At 45.8% G+C, this 21720-nt stretch overlaps 1 protein-coding gene across 1 annotated transcript; it reads left to right on the forward strand.

The window, feature by feature from the left end:
* Window positions 1-20656: 20656 nt before the first annotated feature.
* LOC109504719 (hypothetical protein) lies at window positions 20657-21477 on the forward strand. The gene is made up of 2 exons (XM_019845680.2): window positions 20657-20863; window positions 21323-21477. The coding sequence occupies exons 1-2, from the start codon at window positions 20783-20785 to the stop codon at window positions 21446-21448; spliced, it is 207 nt and encodes a 68-aa protein (XP_019701239.1). The 5' UTR covers window positions 20657-20782; the 3' UTR covers window positions 21449-21477.
* Window positions 21478-21720: the final 243 nt, after the last annotated feature.

Here is a 21720-nt window from a genome sequence, read left to right on the forward strand (position 1 = left end):
TTAATTGACCGTGCGACTATTATCGTATAGGATTACCGTGTATTTATACGGTACCTTATGGTACTCGCGGCGTGACTCAATGTCGGTCGTAGCAAAGATCGCCCGTTCGCGGAATCGATTCAATTATTCGTAGTAATTAACGCGAGTATCTGCGGTGGGGGAGGGAGGGGGGGGAGGCAAGGAGAGATGTGTGCGAGCGCGTGGCGCGCGCGAGCGTCCGCGCGTGTCTTAAACAAACGATAATAATTAACGTCCGTTCCACACGAAGCTCGCGAACGATCGCGAGCACGTCCGATTCTGGACACGTTCCAAAACATGTTCCAGACGTGTTTCTAGACGCGAGTTTGGCTGTCTGATGATCGTCACGAGTCGCCGCCGGCGAGTCTTTTCGCGGCATTTCAGCCGAGGCTGCCTGAATAAAATCGTGTATGGCGATTCACGGACAACGCGCGCCGGCCGCTACGCGAGGCTTTCCAAAAGTGGTCAAGGTGGGGCTGGCTGGACAGGTCGTTAATAAAGCCTGAAGAAGGGCCATTAATCACGGGCTATCTCGGAGTCGAGCTTGCTCGTGTAAATACCCGCGGAGATATTTACCCGAACGCGCGTAAGTTGTGCGTATACGCGCGACGTCATCTATTTCCTTTCAACTTCGTCGTACACGCGCGCGCGCGCGCGCGCGTGCGAGCGGCGTACGTGCGTCTTTCGACTGCGACTGCTACTCGGTGTGGGAAGAACTCGGCGATAAAAAGGGAAAAAGCGCGCCCTGGGGGGAGGGGGGACACCCTTAGTCCAAATATTGGCTGTCCATTTATCAAGCGCCGAAGGTTCGATCCGCGCTAATTAGCTTTCCTGCCGCGTCGCTTCTCGGATTCCGCTTCAGTCTCGCGCGAGCGCGCGCGACGACTCGTGCATAACGCTCCTTTATTTATTGTTCTTTTGATCTTCGGCTCGGATGCGTTGATAAACGACCGGTTGATATCACGAGCGCGATTCGTCACCGACCACTAAATCACACGTCGGCCAGTGACGAGCGTATTGGTCCATTGACTTTAGTTTCATCGTAAGGGGAGCAGGGGCGAGAGAGGATACGTCGAACATGAATTACGCTACGAAAAGGCATAATGCGCGTCGCGTCGTCTTCCGTGTCTTCGGCGGAATTCTCACGCTGCGATTCGCTGCCGTTTGCGCGGTTTCGCAGAATGAAATCTTCAGTAATTCCACGACCGAGCAATACGACCGGGAGATTTACTTTCGCATTACAAAGCGATGAGAGGGGCGGAGAGGGGGGAGAAGAGATATAACGCTGGTATTAAAGAAGACTATGAATCTCCGGCGGGTGACACCTCTCCCGTTCCGGATAGGAAATACGCGCGCCAAATTGAACAGTATTCTACGTTACTATTTCATTCAAGTACTCACTCGAACGAATGTTCCGCGAGTTCAAAGCTTGAGCGCCGCCATGCCGAAATCGCTTATCTCCGTGATATTAAACTGATTTTCACGCAAAAGAAATACAGTTACTTATCATCCAGATAAGATATCTGTCTCTCTCTCTCTCTCTCTCTCTCTCTTTCCTTCTCATCGGCAAACAGCTTTGATGGAATTCGGAGATTTTCGTCATTATTGATTACGAGCTCATTCACCGATACGAGACGTGTAACGAGATTCACTGATAATCACCGGTGCTTGCAAACAAACCTAAGTCCCCTTATTTATTTATTCGCAACCAGCACGGTTAGCAAAAATGGCTGGCTACGAGCGTGCAGCTTGACGTCGCGCGGGTGGACTCAACTTGCGCGCACGTATATGCGCGCACACACACACACACACACACACACACGCGCGCGCGCACACACGGGGCGTCTACGTGCGTACATGTAGATACATACACGTACACGATGCGGATACGCGAGTCACACGCGAAGGCGCCGATCGCGGAAGACGAAATCACTGCGACGACGGAACGCGACAGCGAAGCGATCGCGAACGTAGCAGTTGGTGCAACGTACGACTGCCTGGTGATGCAACATAAATTAAACTGCATAGGTCGCCAGCACACCCCAATCAGCCCGGTGTCCCATGGTCATCGTGCAGTATTATCGGACGCACTACGGCCGCACTCGTGTGCGTGCGTGTGTGTGCGTGGGCGGGAAGCGCGCCGCGGCGGCACGCGCGTACATCGCGCGCCATCCGCGCTTTTGTATGTGTAAAAATTGGCATTGCGCGAGGGTTACCCGTTCGCAACTCTCGCATCGATGCTGATCGGGGATGGTCGGCAAAAATACCACCCCCCTCAGCCGCAGCCTCACCCCTCCATCGCTTCACGCTACAGCTCATGCCGATTATACAGTTCGCTTTTTGTTTGCCGTCACCGCGGCACGCGCGATTATCGGTAGCAATCGCGGACGGGCTCGTTGCCGTGCCTTCGCGGCAGATATCTCGATTCTTATCGCAAAGCAAACAGGGGCGCCTCGGTTCGAGCCATTATACGATCGTGAGCTCGCGATACTCGCGATACCTCTCGACAATCACCGATCGCGTGTAACGTGGCGGTTGGTCGCTTTCAAGGTGCAAAAAGAACGCGGCTCTCCGGTAGCAGCAGCGGAGAATCCAAAAGTAGGATGAGAGGAGCGGCGCGCGGCCGCTCGAATATTTTAATACTCATGGGCGGAGAAGTAGATGAAAAATTCTCGAAGCGTCGCCCTCGCTCGAATATCGCGCGCGATCTCGAGCATCGAGGTAACGAGGCAACAAATATTTTTCGATATTGTCCGACAAAGAATCGGAAACGTTGCCGGAAACAAAAATGACACAACCACGTGCACGCGCACTCCACAAAAGTGGCCAAAACGGAAAAAGTGGATCGGGAGACACCATCGGGATCCGAGTACCCTCGGAGGATGCGTTGCGCAAAATTGCATTTAATGTTGTCAGCGTATCAGGCGAGCGAAGCAAAAAGAGCGCGCAGCGAGAGGGATCGAAAATGCGAGAATACGAGCGGAAAGACGAGGACAGACCGAGCGAAAGAGCGGGGCGATAGAATACGATGATGAGAAGCAGAGGGAGAAGAAGAGAAAGGGAGGGGGAGAGAGAGAGAGAGAGAGAGAGAGAGAGAGAGAGAGAGAAAGAGAGAAAAAGGGAACGAGGCAGGGAGCGTCGGTACTTTTTTAATTGAAAACTTGAGTGTCCTCGCGATCTTAATTAAAAGCCGAAAATCTTTAACCCGATCGATTGGACAAACAGGCAAGACCCTATCGGCCGGCTCGCGTTTCGCCAATGACAGCTCGCGGTGCGCACACTTTACACAGCTGTTTCCGCATTCCGCAAGCTCTCTTTCCGCTATTTCTACACGTGAATCGTTCATTGCGGATAGGACACGGAGTCAACTGTTTTGCGAATGATAGCGAGTTAGAAGCGTCAATTATTTCTTACCTCCCCTCCCCCCGCTGGACATTTTCTAGCAAGTCTAAAGTTGCGCAGCGATTGCTAGAACGTTCTCGCGTTTACGTCTCGCTCGCAGCAAACGTCGATGATTAACAATCGAATGTTCTCGAGCTCACGAAAAGCCTTTTTTTCTTTCTGATACACGTAAATGCCATTTCCAACGCGATTCCTGATTCACTTCTTTCTCCCATTCTCCCATTCTCCCCCCTCCCACCTTCTCTTTCTCTCCAGCTCCCTCCCTCCATTTTTATCATTCCGCAGGAAAGAGAGTGTCTCGCGTGAGCCCGCGCTTCGAGCCGAACTTTATGAGTCGGCGGCGATGGCGAGAGAGCTCGGCCACTTCGCGAATCTCGACGAAGATATTAAGCGAGCCGTGCCGGAGGAGACGCGTATCATTCCGCGATGCTCGAGCTGCTCTCGTCGGCCGACTGCGGCCGGATGATCGATACTCGATAGTGCACCGGCGTCGCTCTCCTCGGTGGTATCGCGACAACGTTATGCAGCGGCTTCCTCCGCTGGCTAATTTCAACGTAAAGCGAGACGACCGCCGGGAATATCAATAACGTTCGCGGCAAAACCCCGCCGCGCCGCGCCGCGATTCCGTTGCTGGGCTCCTCGTTGTTTAGGTAATAGACTGCGCCATTATATCGTTTCGTAATGGATCTACGTGCGTTTTCGAACGTAAGCTACAGCGAGCGGCGGCTTGCTCGCCGGCGCTCTCACCGAACGATACGCCGCTGCTGCTGCCGCCGCCGCTGCCCTGAAATTATTGCCATTCTCCGATTCAACTGATACTCATTATTGTTTGAATTATGAAGACTTCGCTCGACGGTTTCGACTCATTGATTTATTCGGCGAGCTCCGTCGTGCGACAAAGAGGGAAGGGCATTTTGAGCTTGTTTCATGCAAGCACGAGTAGTAAAAAAAACGCGATGACTCTCTCTCTCTCTTTTTCGTGGTCGGAAATGAAAAGGAATATCGGAACGAATATCTATTAGCGCGCACGATACTAGTGATATTGTACGATAGTGTCTCTGTTATAGTGTCTCTGTTGCATAAAAAAGCAGAAAGTGTTGAGAAACGCCTTAGAGAATGCAACCCGCGATACTAAGGAGCTCCGAAAGAAGATCGTTCTTTGGGTGTCTTCATCGAGTCTGGAATCTCCCTTTTCCGCAGGCGGCGACTCGTTTTTTTTTCACAATTTTTCATTTTATTCTCTTTTTATATTTTTTCGCAGTTTTGATATTTTTTTCTCGAGACTTTTGCTTTACGCGACGCGAATTTCACCATGCACTCCTCGTTTCTCCATGCTATCGATCCGAATAGGGATCCTCGTTACCGACTTTCCCTCCCAGAGCCTACCAGAGACTACTTGAAGGCATAATGCACATGCGTAAAATTTGCTTAGTTGATGCATCCACTGACAGATGGCACCATCGACCTGCTTAAAAAGGGGTCAAAGTATTGTCCGCGAAATTTGTCGGCGGCTGTCGGACATCTATTGACCGTGCTCGGTGTGTCTCGTGATGATAGCTCAGCACTGACTGAGATGCAGCAGCGTAAAATTAATGAGACGATAAAATGTTAAGTACTTTTTCGCGATATCGAGGTGCGATTTCACTACTTTTGCGTACACGTGTATTACCGTCTCGAGATATCCTGATAATTATATGCTACTTTCGCAAAACCATTATGCGATTTTAAACTCATGTCGATACTACACAGACCGCGGTGCAACGTAGTTCAACATATACGCGACAAAAAATATTACTTTTTCTTTATAGAAACACTTTTCTTCACTGAACACTGTAAACCAGCTCGGACATTGCGTGTAACAACGCGTATAAGAAAGAAAAAAGAAAGAGAAAGAAAAAGGCGTTACATCCAGCTTGTAAATCCTCGGATGTAAGCGCGAACAAAAGATGCCGATAATATCGCGCGTGTAAAAAAGAAAAAAAAACCACGAGCTACTCGCAACGCCTGGAAATATAAAACCAATCATTCGATCGAGTCTTGAGAAGGTCGTAACGTTTCCCTTGCAACGCAGGACGAATACAGGGGATGCAAGTTCGAAGTCTAGCGACCCTTCGACAAGGGTGCTGCATTGGTATGAATAGTCTACCCCTGTCCTTCGGGGGCCAATGAATTCCGCGCACTGATAATCACGCGTGTCAGTATGCGTGAACCCGCTCGTGCGGCCTCGTCAAGACCGAGCTCGCCCTGCCTATATGCGCCGGAGAGACAACGTCGCACCGCGGTCATTTCGGTAAATCATTTTCGGGCGAAACCGATCCGGTCGAACTTTCCGAGTGCGTGCTGCCGCGCTTCTCCTGAGGTTCCAAGAGCCGTGGATTATTCACGGTCTCGTCCGCGCTGAATAATACAGCGTTCTAGTAACTATCCTCCACGGATCGCTTTTGAATTCCACCGGAATAGATATCCGGCTTTCGCGCGACACATCAGACTCATATTACAATGAGTGAAGTCAAATCGATCTCCTTCATTTTGGCCTGATTAAGAAGATTCAACGACGTATACGACTCGTTCCTGCCGTTACGACCAAATCGAATTCTTCGCGACACTTAACCTCCGTTTTCGGCAGGGAACTGGTCGAGAAATGGCAACGACTGGATAAATAACGGCCAGTTCGAGATGAAAGCGTTTTTATCACTTGCATTACGGTAACTCTGCACGCGTGTAAAAATACCGCTCCCATTATATCCGCCGCGCAAAATTGTTCTTGCGAAATACGCGATACGCTCTTTGCCTCGTAACAACCCGCTTTTGTTGCGGCTAATCAGAAAACGCACCGTCGTTTGACACTTTTTCTTACTTGATAGCGGCTATAGATTTTTTTATCGGGAGCAATTTATTTATAACGCGATATTTACGCTCAAAATGCAAAATTGCAGCGCGGGGTTGAACCATCGCGTAAATGGTAGCACACAGAATCATGCGCACAGAGTTATATGTCTGCAGAGACGACAAATAATCATTATTTGCACGTCAACTGTATAACGGGAATTTATTGAAATTAAATTTAAATTATTTATTATTTATTTATCATCCGAGGCAGTTAAATTGTAATTATGTGGTAATTGAATCAATCAGTAACCATTAACTTCTATTTTATAATAAAATATGTTATTAACTAATAATTATTACCACATCACAAATAAAGTATATAAATTTATCTCCGAAGGGAATTTATCTCCTCGCGAGAGGAGAGCCACGCTATATATCGATGTTAGTTACAATCGAAATAAATTCAAGTTCTCAGAACGCGCGCGCACGCGTTTTTCGCGCATCGTCCACCGCTCATTTTAACGTGCTACTGGATCATTTTATGAAGCTCTGAAACCCGCTGCTCCGTTAAACGTTTCGACGAAAATGAAAGGTCTTACAGTCATACTATTTATTACTTCGCAGCGTTTCTCTGACGTACGTTACGAATTTTTGTGTCCCGCGCGTCTTTTTCACTCGGAGTCGCTCGCGAGATATCGTCGTGGTCGTCTTTTTGAGGCGGAAAGAAATAGGAGGAAAAAGATAGGTACCGCGCGAAATGAAATTAAAATTATTTACGCTAAGAAGCTAAATCCCCTTTCGCGTATCACACACAGAGAGCGAATCTACGACAGTGCGTAACGGTGAAGGAACTTTCGCGCGACTCGATCATCCTTCTGGATCTTTGACCGTCGATATCACAGGCCGACAGGCCATTAATCATCTGCAAGGGACACTTTCGTCGTGCAGTCATCGACAATGACCGGCGTCCAGGGGGCATTAAATATACCGGACGCATCTGGACACAAAACCCGTAGTATTTGCACGCGACCATTTATAACTGGCCAGTCCTGCCGGCGGCTACTTAGCAGATATTTTACAGTGAAAAGGTGCCCTGCGGGGAAACGAGTTCAAAAGTTCACGTGAAAAACAGCGTCAGGAAATTGCTAGGAAATGGCCGGGAGCGGATAGTCACCCTTTCGACGCAGGCTCGTCCCTCGGTCCTTATAATAACCTAAACAGCTGGAAGAAAGGCCTTTAAAAGGCCAGCACACGTCAGACTTAAAAAATGTCGACAGTCTCTGGCGGCGAGCGGGTTGGCGTTGCGGAGGAAATTAAGACTTTTCCCCACATGTACGTATACGCGCCCACACACACACACACACACGTAAACATGCTCCGTTCTCGAACGCTCCGCATCGTTCCGTTATCGCTCATTCGAACCTCCCTACGCGTCCGTGTTTTTATACGGCCTCGCGAACGCGTACCTCTGATTATTTGCGCAGCGACCATAATTGAAGGAACGAACGACGAAGATATCATATTTATAGCGTTTCAAGGTTGTCGACTGCTCAATCGAATTAATGGTCGCCATGGCGTATTCTCTGCTGTTGTATGCACTATTCATGGGGAGGCTTCATTAAATACTGTCGCGCGAGTTAATTATTAATAGATATGATACAGAGCGCTATCATTTATTTAGACGATGGCCTGACCGCATAAAGCTGGTGCTCCTCCAACATTACGGTAAATGTGCACGGTATATGAAGTCCGATCGCGCGGTATATATGTATGAAGAGCGTATATTACATTATATAGCTGACGTTTCACATTCGTAATGAGGGAAAGAAGAACATTTTGGCTATATTTCTAACAGTTTTACACGCCTCGATTGATGCGCGCGTGCATTTCACAGGTTTACCTACAAAATGTCGATATGGTTATCCAGCAGGGGGAGTCATCCCACGAATCCTATCGATTTGCATCGTCTAATTTTATCGGTCGTTTCAAACGTAAACCCGAAAAGCCGAAACCGGTGGCGCGAGGGTTCGCGAATGTCTGCCGTTCGGTTATGTGTTGCGCAGGGAGCTTGGGAATACGTTTTACCTAAGACACTAAAGCCGAGATTACGCGAGGTGAGATATCGCCCGGGCAGCGAGTTTACTTTGCCATTTCCGCCGTATAAGATCAATTTCTTTTATCGCAGATAAAGGTTATTACCGGCGCGGCATCACCCCGGAGGATTCGACTCCCGAGATTATGACTCTACCCCCTCGACGTTCGTATTGTTCTTTATATTCGCGCTCTACGACGCTCTTCGACGTACTGTGGTTTCGTATGTAAAGTTGGATCGCGTTTGTTTGCAACTTCGAGCTGTATCACAAGTCGCACGGTCAAAGCGCGAAAAGAGTGTTCTTCGCGCGAAGATAAAGTTATCATGCGCGAAGTACAGGTGGGCAAATATTTGTTACGAAGTAAAATACGAGGAAAACTTGTCTCTTTCTCTCTCCCTTTCTTCGCTCTCTCTTCCCCCATCGTTCTATTCAGCATATATCTTGTAAAAAAAAAATAAAAAAAGAAAAATTAAATTAAAAAGATCGCAGTAAAGCACACCAAGCACACCAAGAAAAGTGAAATAGCTCGACGGATTCTTCCGGCTGTTATTTCGCTCGCGCGTTATCCCCGACATGGTCAAACCTGCCTTATTTCACCGCGGCGGGAAACGACGGGAGATCAATTTACAGTAAAACGCGGATGTCGGGTAACAGCGACGCCGTCACCGCCTTCGGGACGACCGGGACGCGGAAAGGCGAGGGTAACGCGCGGAAACGCACGCCTGGCGGAAATAATACGAGTGCCAGGAGAGGAGGAGGAGAGGACTTCGTCCCGCCTCGTCCTCTCTTTCCCACCGCCGCCAACTTTCCGACGCTCCTTCTCGCGGCGGCAGACTCCTGCATACTTTCTCCGCTTTAACTTTTCGCGCCGTGCCACGACCCGCTCGAGAGAAAGACAGAGAGAGAGGGAGAGAGAGCGAGAGGGAGAGAGCTACATAGAAAGAAAGGAAGAAAGAAAGAAACACAGAGAGAGCGAGAGAGAGAGAGAGAGAGAGAGAGAGAGAGAGAGAGAGAGAGAGAGAGAGAGAGAGAGAGAGAGAGAGAGAGAGAGAGAGAGAGAGAGAGAGCAGACGGTAACCCGCCTTTTCCTCCTCGCGCGACGCCGGCTGTCCTCGCGTCGCTGCGGAAAGATTCATATGCCGTGAACGTCACCGCGACAGACCGCGAGAATAAAGCGACGCCGTGCCCTCGATTTCAGCTTTTTACAACCGAGAAAAATCCTCTTACACGAGGATAAAGAGTCGCGTAAACCGTGGGCGTTCTTCCGCGGAGATTTGCTTACTGCCGCGTTCATCCCTTCGATGATATCGCCTCGCGCGGATTTCCGACCGGCCTTAAGGTTTACGCGGGCGTTTGAAAGCGGTTTCCGATTTTTTAAACATGTTTCAAAGCAATGTTTTTCATGTCAACGCGATACGCGAACGTTCTACGTAACAACGATGAAAATTAGTTTTAGGGCCGTCCGACGGCGGCTAAGAATTGTTTTGACATTCCTCTAAACACGTGCGAGGAGACCGCCAAGACGTTCCTTCAACTTGTGTCCCAATTTCAGCACTATGCTCTAAAAAAATGCCTTCTAATGAAAAAGTAACAAATGTCGATTTACAATTTAGATGTGATGCGCGCACCATTGCTGTTGTCTTGTTTGTTATATTGATATTCGCACATGTGACAATAAATAAATAGCGCAAGCGCGATAGCGACAAAGAGAGAAAACGAGGAGACAGAAAAAGGAAGAGAGAGAGAGAGAGAGAGAGAGAGAGAGAGAGAGAGAGAGAGAGAGAGAGAGAGAGAGAGAGAGAGAGAGAGAGAGAGAGAGAGAGGAGGAGAGAGGGAGAGAGAGAGAGAGAGAGAGAGAGAGAGAGAGAGAGAGAGAGAGAGAGAGAGAGAGAGAGAGAGAGAGAGAGAGAGAGAGAGGGAGAGAGAGGGAGAGAGAGGGAGAGAGAGGGAGAGGGAGGGAGAGAGAGGGAGAGGGAGGGAGAGGGAGAGGGAGAGAGAGAGAGAGAGAGAGAGAGAGAGAGAGAGAGAGAGAGAGAGAGAGAGAGAGAGACGGAGGAATGAGTGGTCTTTATCGAGGATTCAAAAATCGATTAAGCGGAAGCTGATTAAACACATATTTCCTCTTGTCACAAATTATGATTGATCAAATCATTTTAATTTGTATGTGCGAGTACATATGTACTTTGTAACATACCGATTATCATGTCGACGAGGAAAAGCGCACTGTTCAATAAAATAATACAAAGCGACTCGTGCGTTCTTATTTAGCGTTTCCCACGTTACGATTTCTGACAGACGGATTTTCGCAATTTGCTACTCCTAACGCGAAGAGATCGCACAAGGTCGCGATTCAACAAGGATCACGTGAGTGTCGCACATTTAATACTAATCCTGACCTAGCCTCTTCTAGTTTCTGCCAGAACGCCGAAGAGAACCCGCCTACGCATCGTCGCACGCGTCGTGCGTGTATGCCTGATATAAAGAAAATTGGAGTTTATTTCGCGGCGGTTTTTCACGCTTCGTGTTGTTTTACAGCTAACGCGTCCCGCACGACGTGCGTCCGCAAAACCGAAGAATCAGGGCGATGAGTAAAGAGAAAGAGAGTGAGAGAGAAAGAGAGAGGGAGGGGGAGGGAGAGGAAGAGCAGGTAAAGCAGCAGGCTTTGCGCATCTTGCTAGCGAAGGGAAGCTTTACGAGGTTCCTCTCGAACGTCTCACCGTTTCGTTTTACGAGTCATCACCTTTCTCAGCGAGGTAGGTTTGATTCAACTCGAAGTGCCCATTCGAGGACACGTCGTTCGAATTGTAGGCAAATCTTCCCGACCCCTGTCCGAGACTTCTTTGCGCCCTCGTCATCGGGGAACAATCGAGATCACTTTAAAGTTCTCGCCGAATATTTCGCGCGCGATGATATGACTTTTAAGAGATGTCTGCTTTCACGTAAGACATCTTGGTCTTAGACTGATACAAAAGGTTAATTTTGTAAAGCGTTAATTTTGTAAAGCAAAGAAATATACAAAAGTGTAACTGGAAATCGGCAAGAGAGAGAGAGAGAGAGAGAGAGAGAGAGAGAGAGAGAGAGAGAGAGAGAGAGAGAGAGAGAGAGAGAGAGAGAGAGAAATAATAATAATAATCTTCGTTGACGAGAAATTACCCCCCTAAGTGTACAAAAAACAATCATTATATAGTCGCAGATTATCAGGTAACACAAATTAAATAAGTGCTAATGGCTCATAAGTAGTACATGATTATAAAATAAACACAGAACTATCGATTGCCCGTAAAATAGAATACTTGATTACAAATGGTGACGCGTGAAAAACGGAATTAGCGAATTAGTTAGTTATCAATCAGCTAGCTATCAGCTAGAGTTATTCCATCAATATTCAAGTGAGCACCAGCATTGTGTCCGACGTAAACCGACATGAAAAAGAAGCTCAAGCTTAGGCCTCTTACATAAGTACAGAACAATAATCATCCGTTGAACAATCACGGTATTCCGCATATCGACGCTTTAGCGGTCGATAATCTTCAAATGAGCGAACGAGCGCGCGATCGTTTGACACATCGCGCAATATCGAAAGCACCACGCGCAGCGTGGAGGTAAGATAGCCCGCTCGCGACGCTTCGTAACGGGAAATGTAATGGGGATTGGGAAATGTTATAAAACAACGTCTAGTCCGCGTAGTAGGGACGTAGTTTTAGCTAATTCGCGAGAAGACGTCTCTCTTTCCCCCTCACCCTCTGCCTCTCGCTATCTGTCGAAATCGCCTCCACTTTGCTTCCGGAGCGGTTCCGCGGCCCTCCGGGTGCCCGGACGGTCAGCGTAGACCCTCTCGCGCGTAAATCACGGCACTGCCGCAGATCCAATTATCAAATTGTCCGGCACTTCAGCCTAGAGAGACTCCGCTTCTCTCGCCGGCTATCGGGGAAGGAAGGAGGGAACGATACCGAGGCGACGTTTACGCCGAAGAACGCGACCGAGACGACGAGGCAACCGAGTCCGTTAACTAAGGGAGCGATAGATCCTGCAGAGCAAAACCGCGAAAGACGGGACGACGACGTTAGCGGCGAAGATTTATTGCTTAAGTGACTCTATCGAATCGAAACCTCGCGCGCTCGTTGCTCCACGATGAGAAGAGACGGAGAGCGAAAGATAGCGCGCGCGCGCGCACGAGAGAGAGAGAGAGAGAGGCAGGAAGAGAGAGAGACGGTGACAGAAGGATCAAGAGAGACTTTCTCCATCGTGATTTTTCGATAAACGGATGACTTCGCACGCGCCTGATTGTGCGCCTTCGTCTACGCCAGCGGACGAATTAATGAATTAACGAGCGAAATGGAAGCTTCTGGAGAAGAGACGGATAAATCGACGTTATGATTTTGCGTCGTTCCAGAAACACGATTGGAACAACATGGCTATTCTTGTAGAAAGAAACTTTTATATAGCAGTTATATTTTTTAATCCCACGTGAGATAGATAACGGTGGGTGTTTGTTGACCGAACCTTGTATCATTTATTTGTGTTTTGATCTCTTTTCTAACTGGAGATTTCTATAATCGCGTTCTTTACTTATATTATTTACCAATAGCATTGCGTTATATGTTGAAGTCATCAATTTAATATAGAACGATATGAGAAATAGAAAAAGAGAGAGAGAGAGAGAGAGAAGAGAGAAGAGAGAGAAGAGAAGAGAGAAGAGAGAGAAGAGAGAGAGAGAGAGAGAGAGGAGAGAGGAGAGAGAGGAGAGAGAGGAGAGAAGAGAAGAAGAGAGAGAGAGAGAGAGAGAGAGAGAGGAGAGAGAGAGAGAGAGAGAGAGAGAGAGGAGAGAGGAGAGAGAGGAGAGAGAGGAGAGAGAGAGAGAGGAGGGAGAGAGGAGAGAGAGAGAGAGAGAGGAGAGAGAGAGAGGGAGAGAGAGAGGAGAGAGAGAGAGAGGGGGGGAGAGGGGGAGAGGGGGGGAGAGAGAGGAGAGAGAGAGGAGAGAGAGAGGGAGAGAGAGAGAGAGAGAGAGAGAGAGGAGAGAGAGAGAGAGAGAGAGAGAGGAGAGAGAGAGAGGAGAGAGAGAGGAGAGAGAGAGGGAGAGGAGAGAGAGAGAGAGAGAGAGAGAGAGAGAGAGAGAGAGAGAGAGAGAGAGAGAGAGAGAGAGAGAGAGAGAGAGAGAGAGAGAGAGAGAATAATCGTGTCCGTGAATTTGAGAGAAATTTATTAATGGTATATTATATCTTTTAAAAAAACGTGTGATCTTGCGCTCGTATGTTACATCGTGTATGTGTGCGTGTTTTTTTTAACGATAGATCTCCAATAACTGAATCCTTGAACAATGACTAATAAACAACAAATGAGAACTTTTGATTATACCGAGTATCTTGAGATACCCATTCGTCTTACGATACATTTAATCTCTGTAAATATCTCCCTTCCTATCTCGGATATGAAACTGACTTGATGTGAAAATACAAAAAAGATTTTTAACATTTCCCCGCCATAAAAATTCCAAATCTTTTGATCCAACGCTTCGATTAATAATTTCGTACGCTGAATGTTCTTGGCAGCTGTTGTTTTTATCCGACAAGTTTATGGTAATTTCATAACGAGCTTAATGGTTTCTTAGGGGCCGAGCCGTCGCGTGTAACGGAAAGGAGTGGTTTAGCTCGGAAATGTAAGTCGGAAGTGCGTGTAGATGTTGCACGGCGTTAAGGAAAGGGATACAAATGTACACACTCTCTGCACGCAAGTCTAATTCAGGCGTCAGTCTCGCAGCGAAGGTAATTCATTTGCCGCCTTCTAAACACGACAATTCTATCGCGATCGCGCCGTTAAGGAGAGTCACGTCGTACGAGTCATAATGGCAACACGTTGATTCCTTTTGTACACGTTCCTCGGTCTTTTATGACCGTAGAATTACAAGACAACGTGCAACATACGCATTACATCTGCGCATGTATTGCACATGTGACGAAAGGGGAGCTGATTTCAGAACGATCGTAGACGTTTGCAGACGACGAATAATCAAGTTCAAAAAGCGGAGTTCGCGGCAAAATACTGGGAAAAGATAAAGCCCACCGCAAATCTGCCGTTTCTGAGAAAAAGTCTATAATATCTTGAGCGCGACTCTCGTCGACTGTTACGGCGGAACGACGACGCACGTGGCGAACGACGACGTCGCGACGTATACGCATCGATAATCGCGGCCGCTGGAATCGCACCGCGATAACCTCGCTTCCAATAATTTTATCACGAGATGCAGCGAGCGACGACGTTCCGCCGCGCGAGGCGAGCGAGGCGAGCGAGGCGAGCGAGGCGAGCGCGTCTCCCCACGGAAAAATGTAATTTCTGCCACTCGCGCGTAGGATTTCCCATCTTATCGAGTTTCCGCGGAATGTTTTGCCTTCGCGGCCGCAGCTCCTTCCACTGGCCGCGCTTTTTTTCTTTTTATCGTTCCTCACGCTCGGCCGCGCAACCGATTCCATAATCGCGCAATTATCGCCGTAATGAAATGATTTACCATTCATCAGTTAGTCCGGAATCAAGACCAAATTTGGTAAACGTTTTAATCGTTTACATTGCATTAAATTACAGATAATGGGGCGCACTCAATTAAGCGAACTTTACGCGCAGAGAGAAAATATTATTTATGGTTGCTACGGTTTGGTCGGAGATTGAGTGACAGTGGGAATTAGGCGTTTACATATTTTCGGCTGTATGCTGCACCGGGTTGTTTGTTATTAATGCATGTAATTAATACTATATGCACAAATTATACAAATTATATAATTCATTATAACGACCATGTACTATTGATACCGTTAATTTAGCTAGATGAAAACACTTGAAATTTACGAGGATTCGCAGAAAGTCGAAACCGTAATTTCGATTAAAGCGCCAATCGCGCGTGCGCACGCACACGGCTCCGGGAGGGAGATCGTCTAACATTTTATATTATTCCAGAATGATGTCAAATGACAAAAATGAGGGAGCAAGTGAGAGATATAAGGATACCTACTCGGCTTTCATTCGCCATATCTTGTTTCGACATATTATATGATCCCAGCAAGCGCGACACGACATTATCGGCGAGCTAACGAATGCTACTAACTTGCAAGTGTAGCCCGTCAAATAGTTTAGGAATATTAAATTATCATAAATGGGGCTATATCGATTGCATACGGTTATACACGTTACGTTTGCGTTATCGGAATCGAGTGTCCTGCAACGAGAGGTGTTTCCAGTTTGGTGCGAGGATCCACATTGGATCCCAGCTTGGCACCGAATAAATGATGCGGTCGGAAAAAAAAGACGCGATAACTATCGCGGCGGGCGGTTTCACTAGATTCCCGAAAATATCTGAGCGAAGAGGTTCCTCCCACGGGGAACACGACGATTGAATCAATTTAGAGAGAGGTTTTGATAGGCTGAATGACACGTGGGCGCGCGCGTTACACGGCGGACGTTCTGAAATATTACGCCGCGTGGTATCGTCAATTATCGCGGACAGCGCGCGAAAAACGCAACGGCCGATTACGACTAACATAAAATCCCGACACTTTCGGTCAATAAAAAGTTGAGAACGTACAAACACATGTCGTGCGTCTGTACGGCGCGCTCTTGACAAAATGTGATTACGTAATATTCGTGTATTACGCGCGACATCGTTGCGAACTATAGCTGTTAATTATGGCAACAATAATTTTTCACGTGGACATATTATGTATCGAACCGCGAGTAGCGGTTCATAAGTAACGAAGATAGTAAATATTAATTTTCTGTCGGGCACTTGTGTGCGAAGACGTAACGAGTTACCAGTTTACCGGTTGGGAACGCGAGTTGTTAATGATGACTAGTGTATATGGACTAGATCGGGTTTCATCGTCGGATACTTCGCACCGGAGAGAAACATAATGACGAAAAGGACGCGGGGATTTATTCATGAGTCGTATGCATCAATCACCCAACGTATGCATCAATCATATGATATAATGTGTAATTTGGATGTTAAATTGGTACCACGTATAATTCGGATATTTAATCAATGGATATATATGCAGTTTTCATATAAATAGTGTCCTATCTTCTATCGTTTCTATTTTCTATTTCGTTGGGAGTCAGGCACGATTTACGTCTACGCATGCACTACGTAATATGATTTGAACGCATTGTAAGCGTTTTAATTGAACGCTCACCATTCGGCGACGAAGTCCAGCAACGTTCAGCCGGGTCCACCCGGTGAAAGCAGCCGCTGCGTCCTGAACTGCTCGCACAGCATCGCGCCGCATCCAGGCGTCGTCCCACGTTGATTCACTTCACTTTATTTCACTCGCGACACGATTAACATTTACATCATAACGGCGTGTAACGAATGTCTCGACAGCCGCCGGTGAAAGGCTTTGATTTATTTCTAAGCGAGAAGCGAAGCCTCGGGATTTGCGAATTCGTTTAACTCTATCGCGACGCGATAACTTTTCCGGCACGTAACACAAACACAAAGCGCGAATCTCGTGTAAAATATCGCGGACTGCGAAGACATCGCGTGGTGTGTCTTTAGTGAAAATTCAAAAGATAGGAACGAAAAACCGGTTTTTCGTTTCGCCTGTTTGTAATATTCCTTCGATACAGTCGAGGTACGCGAATCGTGTGCGAAGACATTCATAATGAACTCCATGAATCAAGATCCGCGATCGAATACGTGCGAGAAAAAGTCATGAATTAAAGATCCGCCGCGAAATTCCTTAACATCATATGCGAACGAAGAGATCGCAAGCAGCGTGAGTCCTCTCACGCTCGATGGCTCGCGCGAAATACTTGCGCGAAAATTACCACTCCGTGGTACTTTTACTTTCGCGAAAATTGTTGGCAAAATTAATCTGTCGCAAAACGTAATTGCGACGCGTATGCACGTACGAGAGATGTGAAAAGTTAATAACCGTAGTGCTCGCGAAATCTACGGAAGTAGACGCGCGTCTCGCGCGTGATAGCGCAATTCTGATGCGCATTATGTACTGCTCGAAACAACGAGGGAATTGCGCCAAATGGTCAGTCGCGTTGAATAATTTTGCTGCCCGAACAAAAAAATGTTAAAACAGACGGTCGAAATATATGAAATTTATACGAGCTTATTAAAGCTCAGGTTTAAATATTAACACGCATAGAGTAATATATTTCAATATATATTACAGACATGTTGCATATTTGCTAGAGATGACGCGTAGACATTCCATCGTTTCGAGCAGCGTATTTTCGTAAGACACATACACACACACATGTAATCTACTAGCAAATGTAAATCGTTCTGACTCCAACGAGATTTTCTAAACACCTTAAAATATCTCTTGTTTTTTTATTCACTTACAGAATATTCCGCAACTCAGAGCCAGCCGCATTCCGCTTTCAGTTCTGCAACAAAAATTATTTTACAGATTAGATTTGAAGAAAGTTTACATATAAAGTGCGGATATAGATACGGGTGGATTAATTTTTTACCGCCGCGATACGAATCTTTTCGACGTCTGTATCGTTTCGCGACTTTCAACCATGAAGGATTACACAGGGAGATGTACGTAGTAGTTATACGAACATACCTTCGAGCCGACTCTGCTCGGCCCGAGCCGGATCCTCCGGCACTGCATCTGCAGCTTCCACATCTGCTTCCTTCAGAACGCCCGCTTCTTGTGGTGTACCCACTTGATCTAAGACAAAAAATAATTTTCCGGTTAGCGACGATAGCAGTGATGTGAGGTTATGATAGGTTAAGCGGATTATCGAGAATACGCATATACTCTCTATCTCTCAAATTCAATAAAAGTGAAACGTGATAATTACCCTGTCATCCTCGTATGCTATCCTTGACGAGAAGACCGTGGATTCTCAGCTTCGACGAAGGAGATCGGAAAGAAAATGCTCCGAACGCGTCACGCTCACTCATTACTGCGCGTCTAAGGTCCTTGTGGCACGGCGCGTACCAGCCTAACCTATATAAGCGTTGTTATGTGTACAAGGACAAGGTGACTTTCGGCGGCCTGAGCACAATGTACCAACGAATCGTTCAACTTTTTCGGATATGTTTTCATAATATTTTATCTCACGTTAATTCTCAATACAGCCATGGCGCGGACTGTTAATGAAAATCGCGCTGTTGAGATCGAGAACAAGTGAATGCTCGTGCGGAATGTACGTGCGGAAAATCGCGAATCAAAACTCGATCGATGACAAATATATTTCGGCTCCTGGCTGCGATGTATTTCACGTAACGTGACGCGAAATAGACTCAGAACTTTAACGCGATGTGAAACTTGCCAATGTCAAGTTTAGATGTCGTGTTCCGTCAAGTCGGACTGTTCATGTCATGGCACTTTCAAAAACGGAGTTCTTCCACCAGGTTGTGCCCGTCACCAAACTGAATTCTTCTTCGAAAAATATCTCTCACACCAACGGTTCGTATTCGTTTCCTCTTCCACAGTTGAAGATACAAATACCCGGCCAAAATTAAATTTACAAATTGATAATGCCTCACAGCAGAATTCATTATTACGGCACGTTACGGTGATCGTAATATCAAATATAACCTCAAACGTCAAATTCACGTCACGTCACTTCACGTTCCGTCGCGTCCCGTTACGTGAAGTTCATCGTAATCCCGCCCTAACTGAAGTTGCCGAGTTACACTCATACTGTGCTCGCGAAATCTGACGAATTTGAAACATCGGAACGTACTTTCTTTAGTTAGGTAATGCAACATAGAGAAAGGATTGCGGAGTATTTCTCTTTTAAATATTGGATAAGATTAAAAAAATCGTCAATTACTCGTTAAATATTAAAATGCTTTTTGTTATTTGTGACGATCACACTGTTACCACGCGAGTATTGCAAATCCTCTTTTATATCAATATTTGATTATTAACTGTTTAATTTAGAAATTTAGATAGAAACAACGGAGGATCTTGTCTTGTGTGTTTCCACTTTCATGTTTAGTGGTGTTATAATCTGGAGTGAGACGTGTATACGGTCGAAGGTCGCGTGATTTTCGGCGAGCCGTTTGTTTTGTTTACTATAACCTTGCCCAAACATCTCGTTGTTTGTGTATTGAAAAGAAATACACACATCGTTGGCGCGTCCTACTTTTATGGGATATTAAATTACGATAACGCACGCGAGATCGCACATTTTTATTTTACATCGCATATTTTATTTTATATGTTTCATTTCCTTACAACATTATAGATTAGTTTCTATCGTAAAGGCTGTTTTACGTACGGGAATAAATTTACAAATGGAAGAAAACAAGACCTGTTCGTGATTCAGCGTGATGGAAAGGAACGCAGTAAGGAAATAACGTTGTCAAGACATATGCAAGTTGCATTGTTAATGCTGGTTTAATTTTAAACGTGATGACTATGTTTAGATAATAATCAAGTGTTGCGCAGAGGCTAATGTGCACCTTATCAGGCTAGTGTTTTATTAAAGCATTGGAGGGATGACTTCTTATTGAAAAATAAGAGTTTAATTTATAATTTTCTTCAGACAGATTGGTAGAGCAAGCAATATTAGTCACATTTTATTATTCTGTTTGTTACCGTGAACTAGTCGTGATATATAATCATGATTATTAAGTCTTGATTATGTACGTGATTTATGATAGACTTTTGGGTCTCCGTTGATGGATTCATTTTATTATCGTACTCTGAATAAAGAGCTGAAATATAAAAATTGTAGACATATTTTTCTGTTGCATAATATTGAGCGTAAAAACTGAAGAAATTCAATACACTTGTAACGTACAGATGCATAAGGGGGAAACATTTGTTTTAAATACATTCATGATAATATAAAACATGATATATATATATATATATATATATACATATAAATATTAAAATGTGAGTTTAATACATACAAACATACTTACAACGTACACACGTGCAAATATTGAAGTCTGTTTTTCGGATATTAGTTATTTGATTGCATTTAACAGGTCGGGTTAATCGTCGCGATATCGAATAAACAGAATCGCGGGGCGCGATTGCGCGCATTATCGCAAGCTGCGAGGAAAGACCGTTGTTATCGCGATGTTGTTTTGCGGGGGGTTTACGATTTTTTTGCAGGAGATATGCAAAAATCCGCAAGTGCACATGTATCTCTATGTTATTTACTACTCCTGTGACTCGCTCACTATATTTACACGACCAACGAAATCTGATAAACGATAATAATATCGGTGATGTGGTACTTAGACGGTGTACAGTCATGAGATTCTCAAGGTATAAGATTCTCAAAAATTACAGGTTTTATCTTCCTCTGTTCACACACGTCGGCCTATATAAGCTGAGCGATAGCTGACGAGATTCATAACGTTTCGATCACAGCGAAGAGAGAACACCTACTGTCGCCTACTCGAATTCGGTGAACGCGTTTCCTGAACGTTCGTGCGCTTTGTAGAATACTGATCAACAATGGCAAAATTTTTGGCACTTCTTTTCGTCGCGCTTGTCGCACTGGCTTTAGTGGAAGCTTGCGCACCTCCTGGTATGATGGTAAGTATTGCACTTTATTAAGAACTGTTACACTCGTGTACCGAAAAATTTCCACTGCGACGCTTGTTTAATCGAAACTGTCAAATGAATCGTGTAACTCAACGCTATTCTTTCCTAATGAAATTTCTATCGGTGCGCAGCGACCAAAATACATTAATCGTATATTCATACACGTCGTTTTCCACACGGATTCTACAATAGATCCTAAATTAATTTTTACAGAAAAGATTAATTGAAATAGTTACAGTTGTATTAATTAATTAATAAAGTGTCACTGGCAGTGCGTTGGTAAAGGCGGTAAAGGTCCCAATTCACGTTGTGTCACAGAGAGTAATTAAATATACCTGAACAGGCTCGATTAGGCATTTAAAGCTCGAATGATCATTTCGAGTGATAATAAAGCTACGCGATAATTCTGTATGTGTCTTACGAGTTTGTTAATTGATTTCGTCTTAACAGTGCTCATCAGACAGCGATTGTTGCGGTACTTTTGTCTGCAATCCATGGGCTGGCCGTTGCACAGGAGCGAAATGGAACGGGCCCTATGGCAATGACAACGGCAACGGTAACGGAAGACCATGGTAACTGCAATGGCAGGGAGCCGGTGACAACAACAACGACAATATCCAATGAAATTAGTCCGTCTTCGAGGATTTGGAATTTTCTTGCATAAGCCTGCAACGATTCGTCGTTTACGACGAAACGTGAGCCGTGAGCAACGGCTCACGTTTCGTCGTAAAACAAAGATTTATTTCATGTAACCAATTGATGTGAATAATTGCCAATATATACTTATAAAATTACGAATTGTAACATCAAATTTTTCTTTCGTGCATTTCCCCGTAAAACCTTCCCCA

Source organism: Harpegnathos saltator, unplaced genomic scaffold (assembly GCF_003227715.2).
Source record: "Harpegnathos saltator strain DR-91 unplaced genomic scaffold, Hsal_v8.6 scaffold285, whole genome shotgun sequence".
Lineage (NCBI taxonomy): Eukaryota > Metazoa > Arthropoda > Insecta > Hymenoptera > Formicidae > Harpegnathos > Harpegnathos saltator.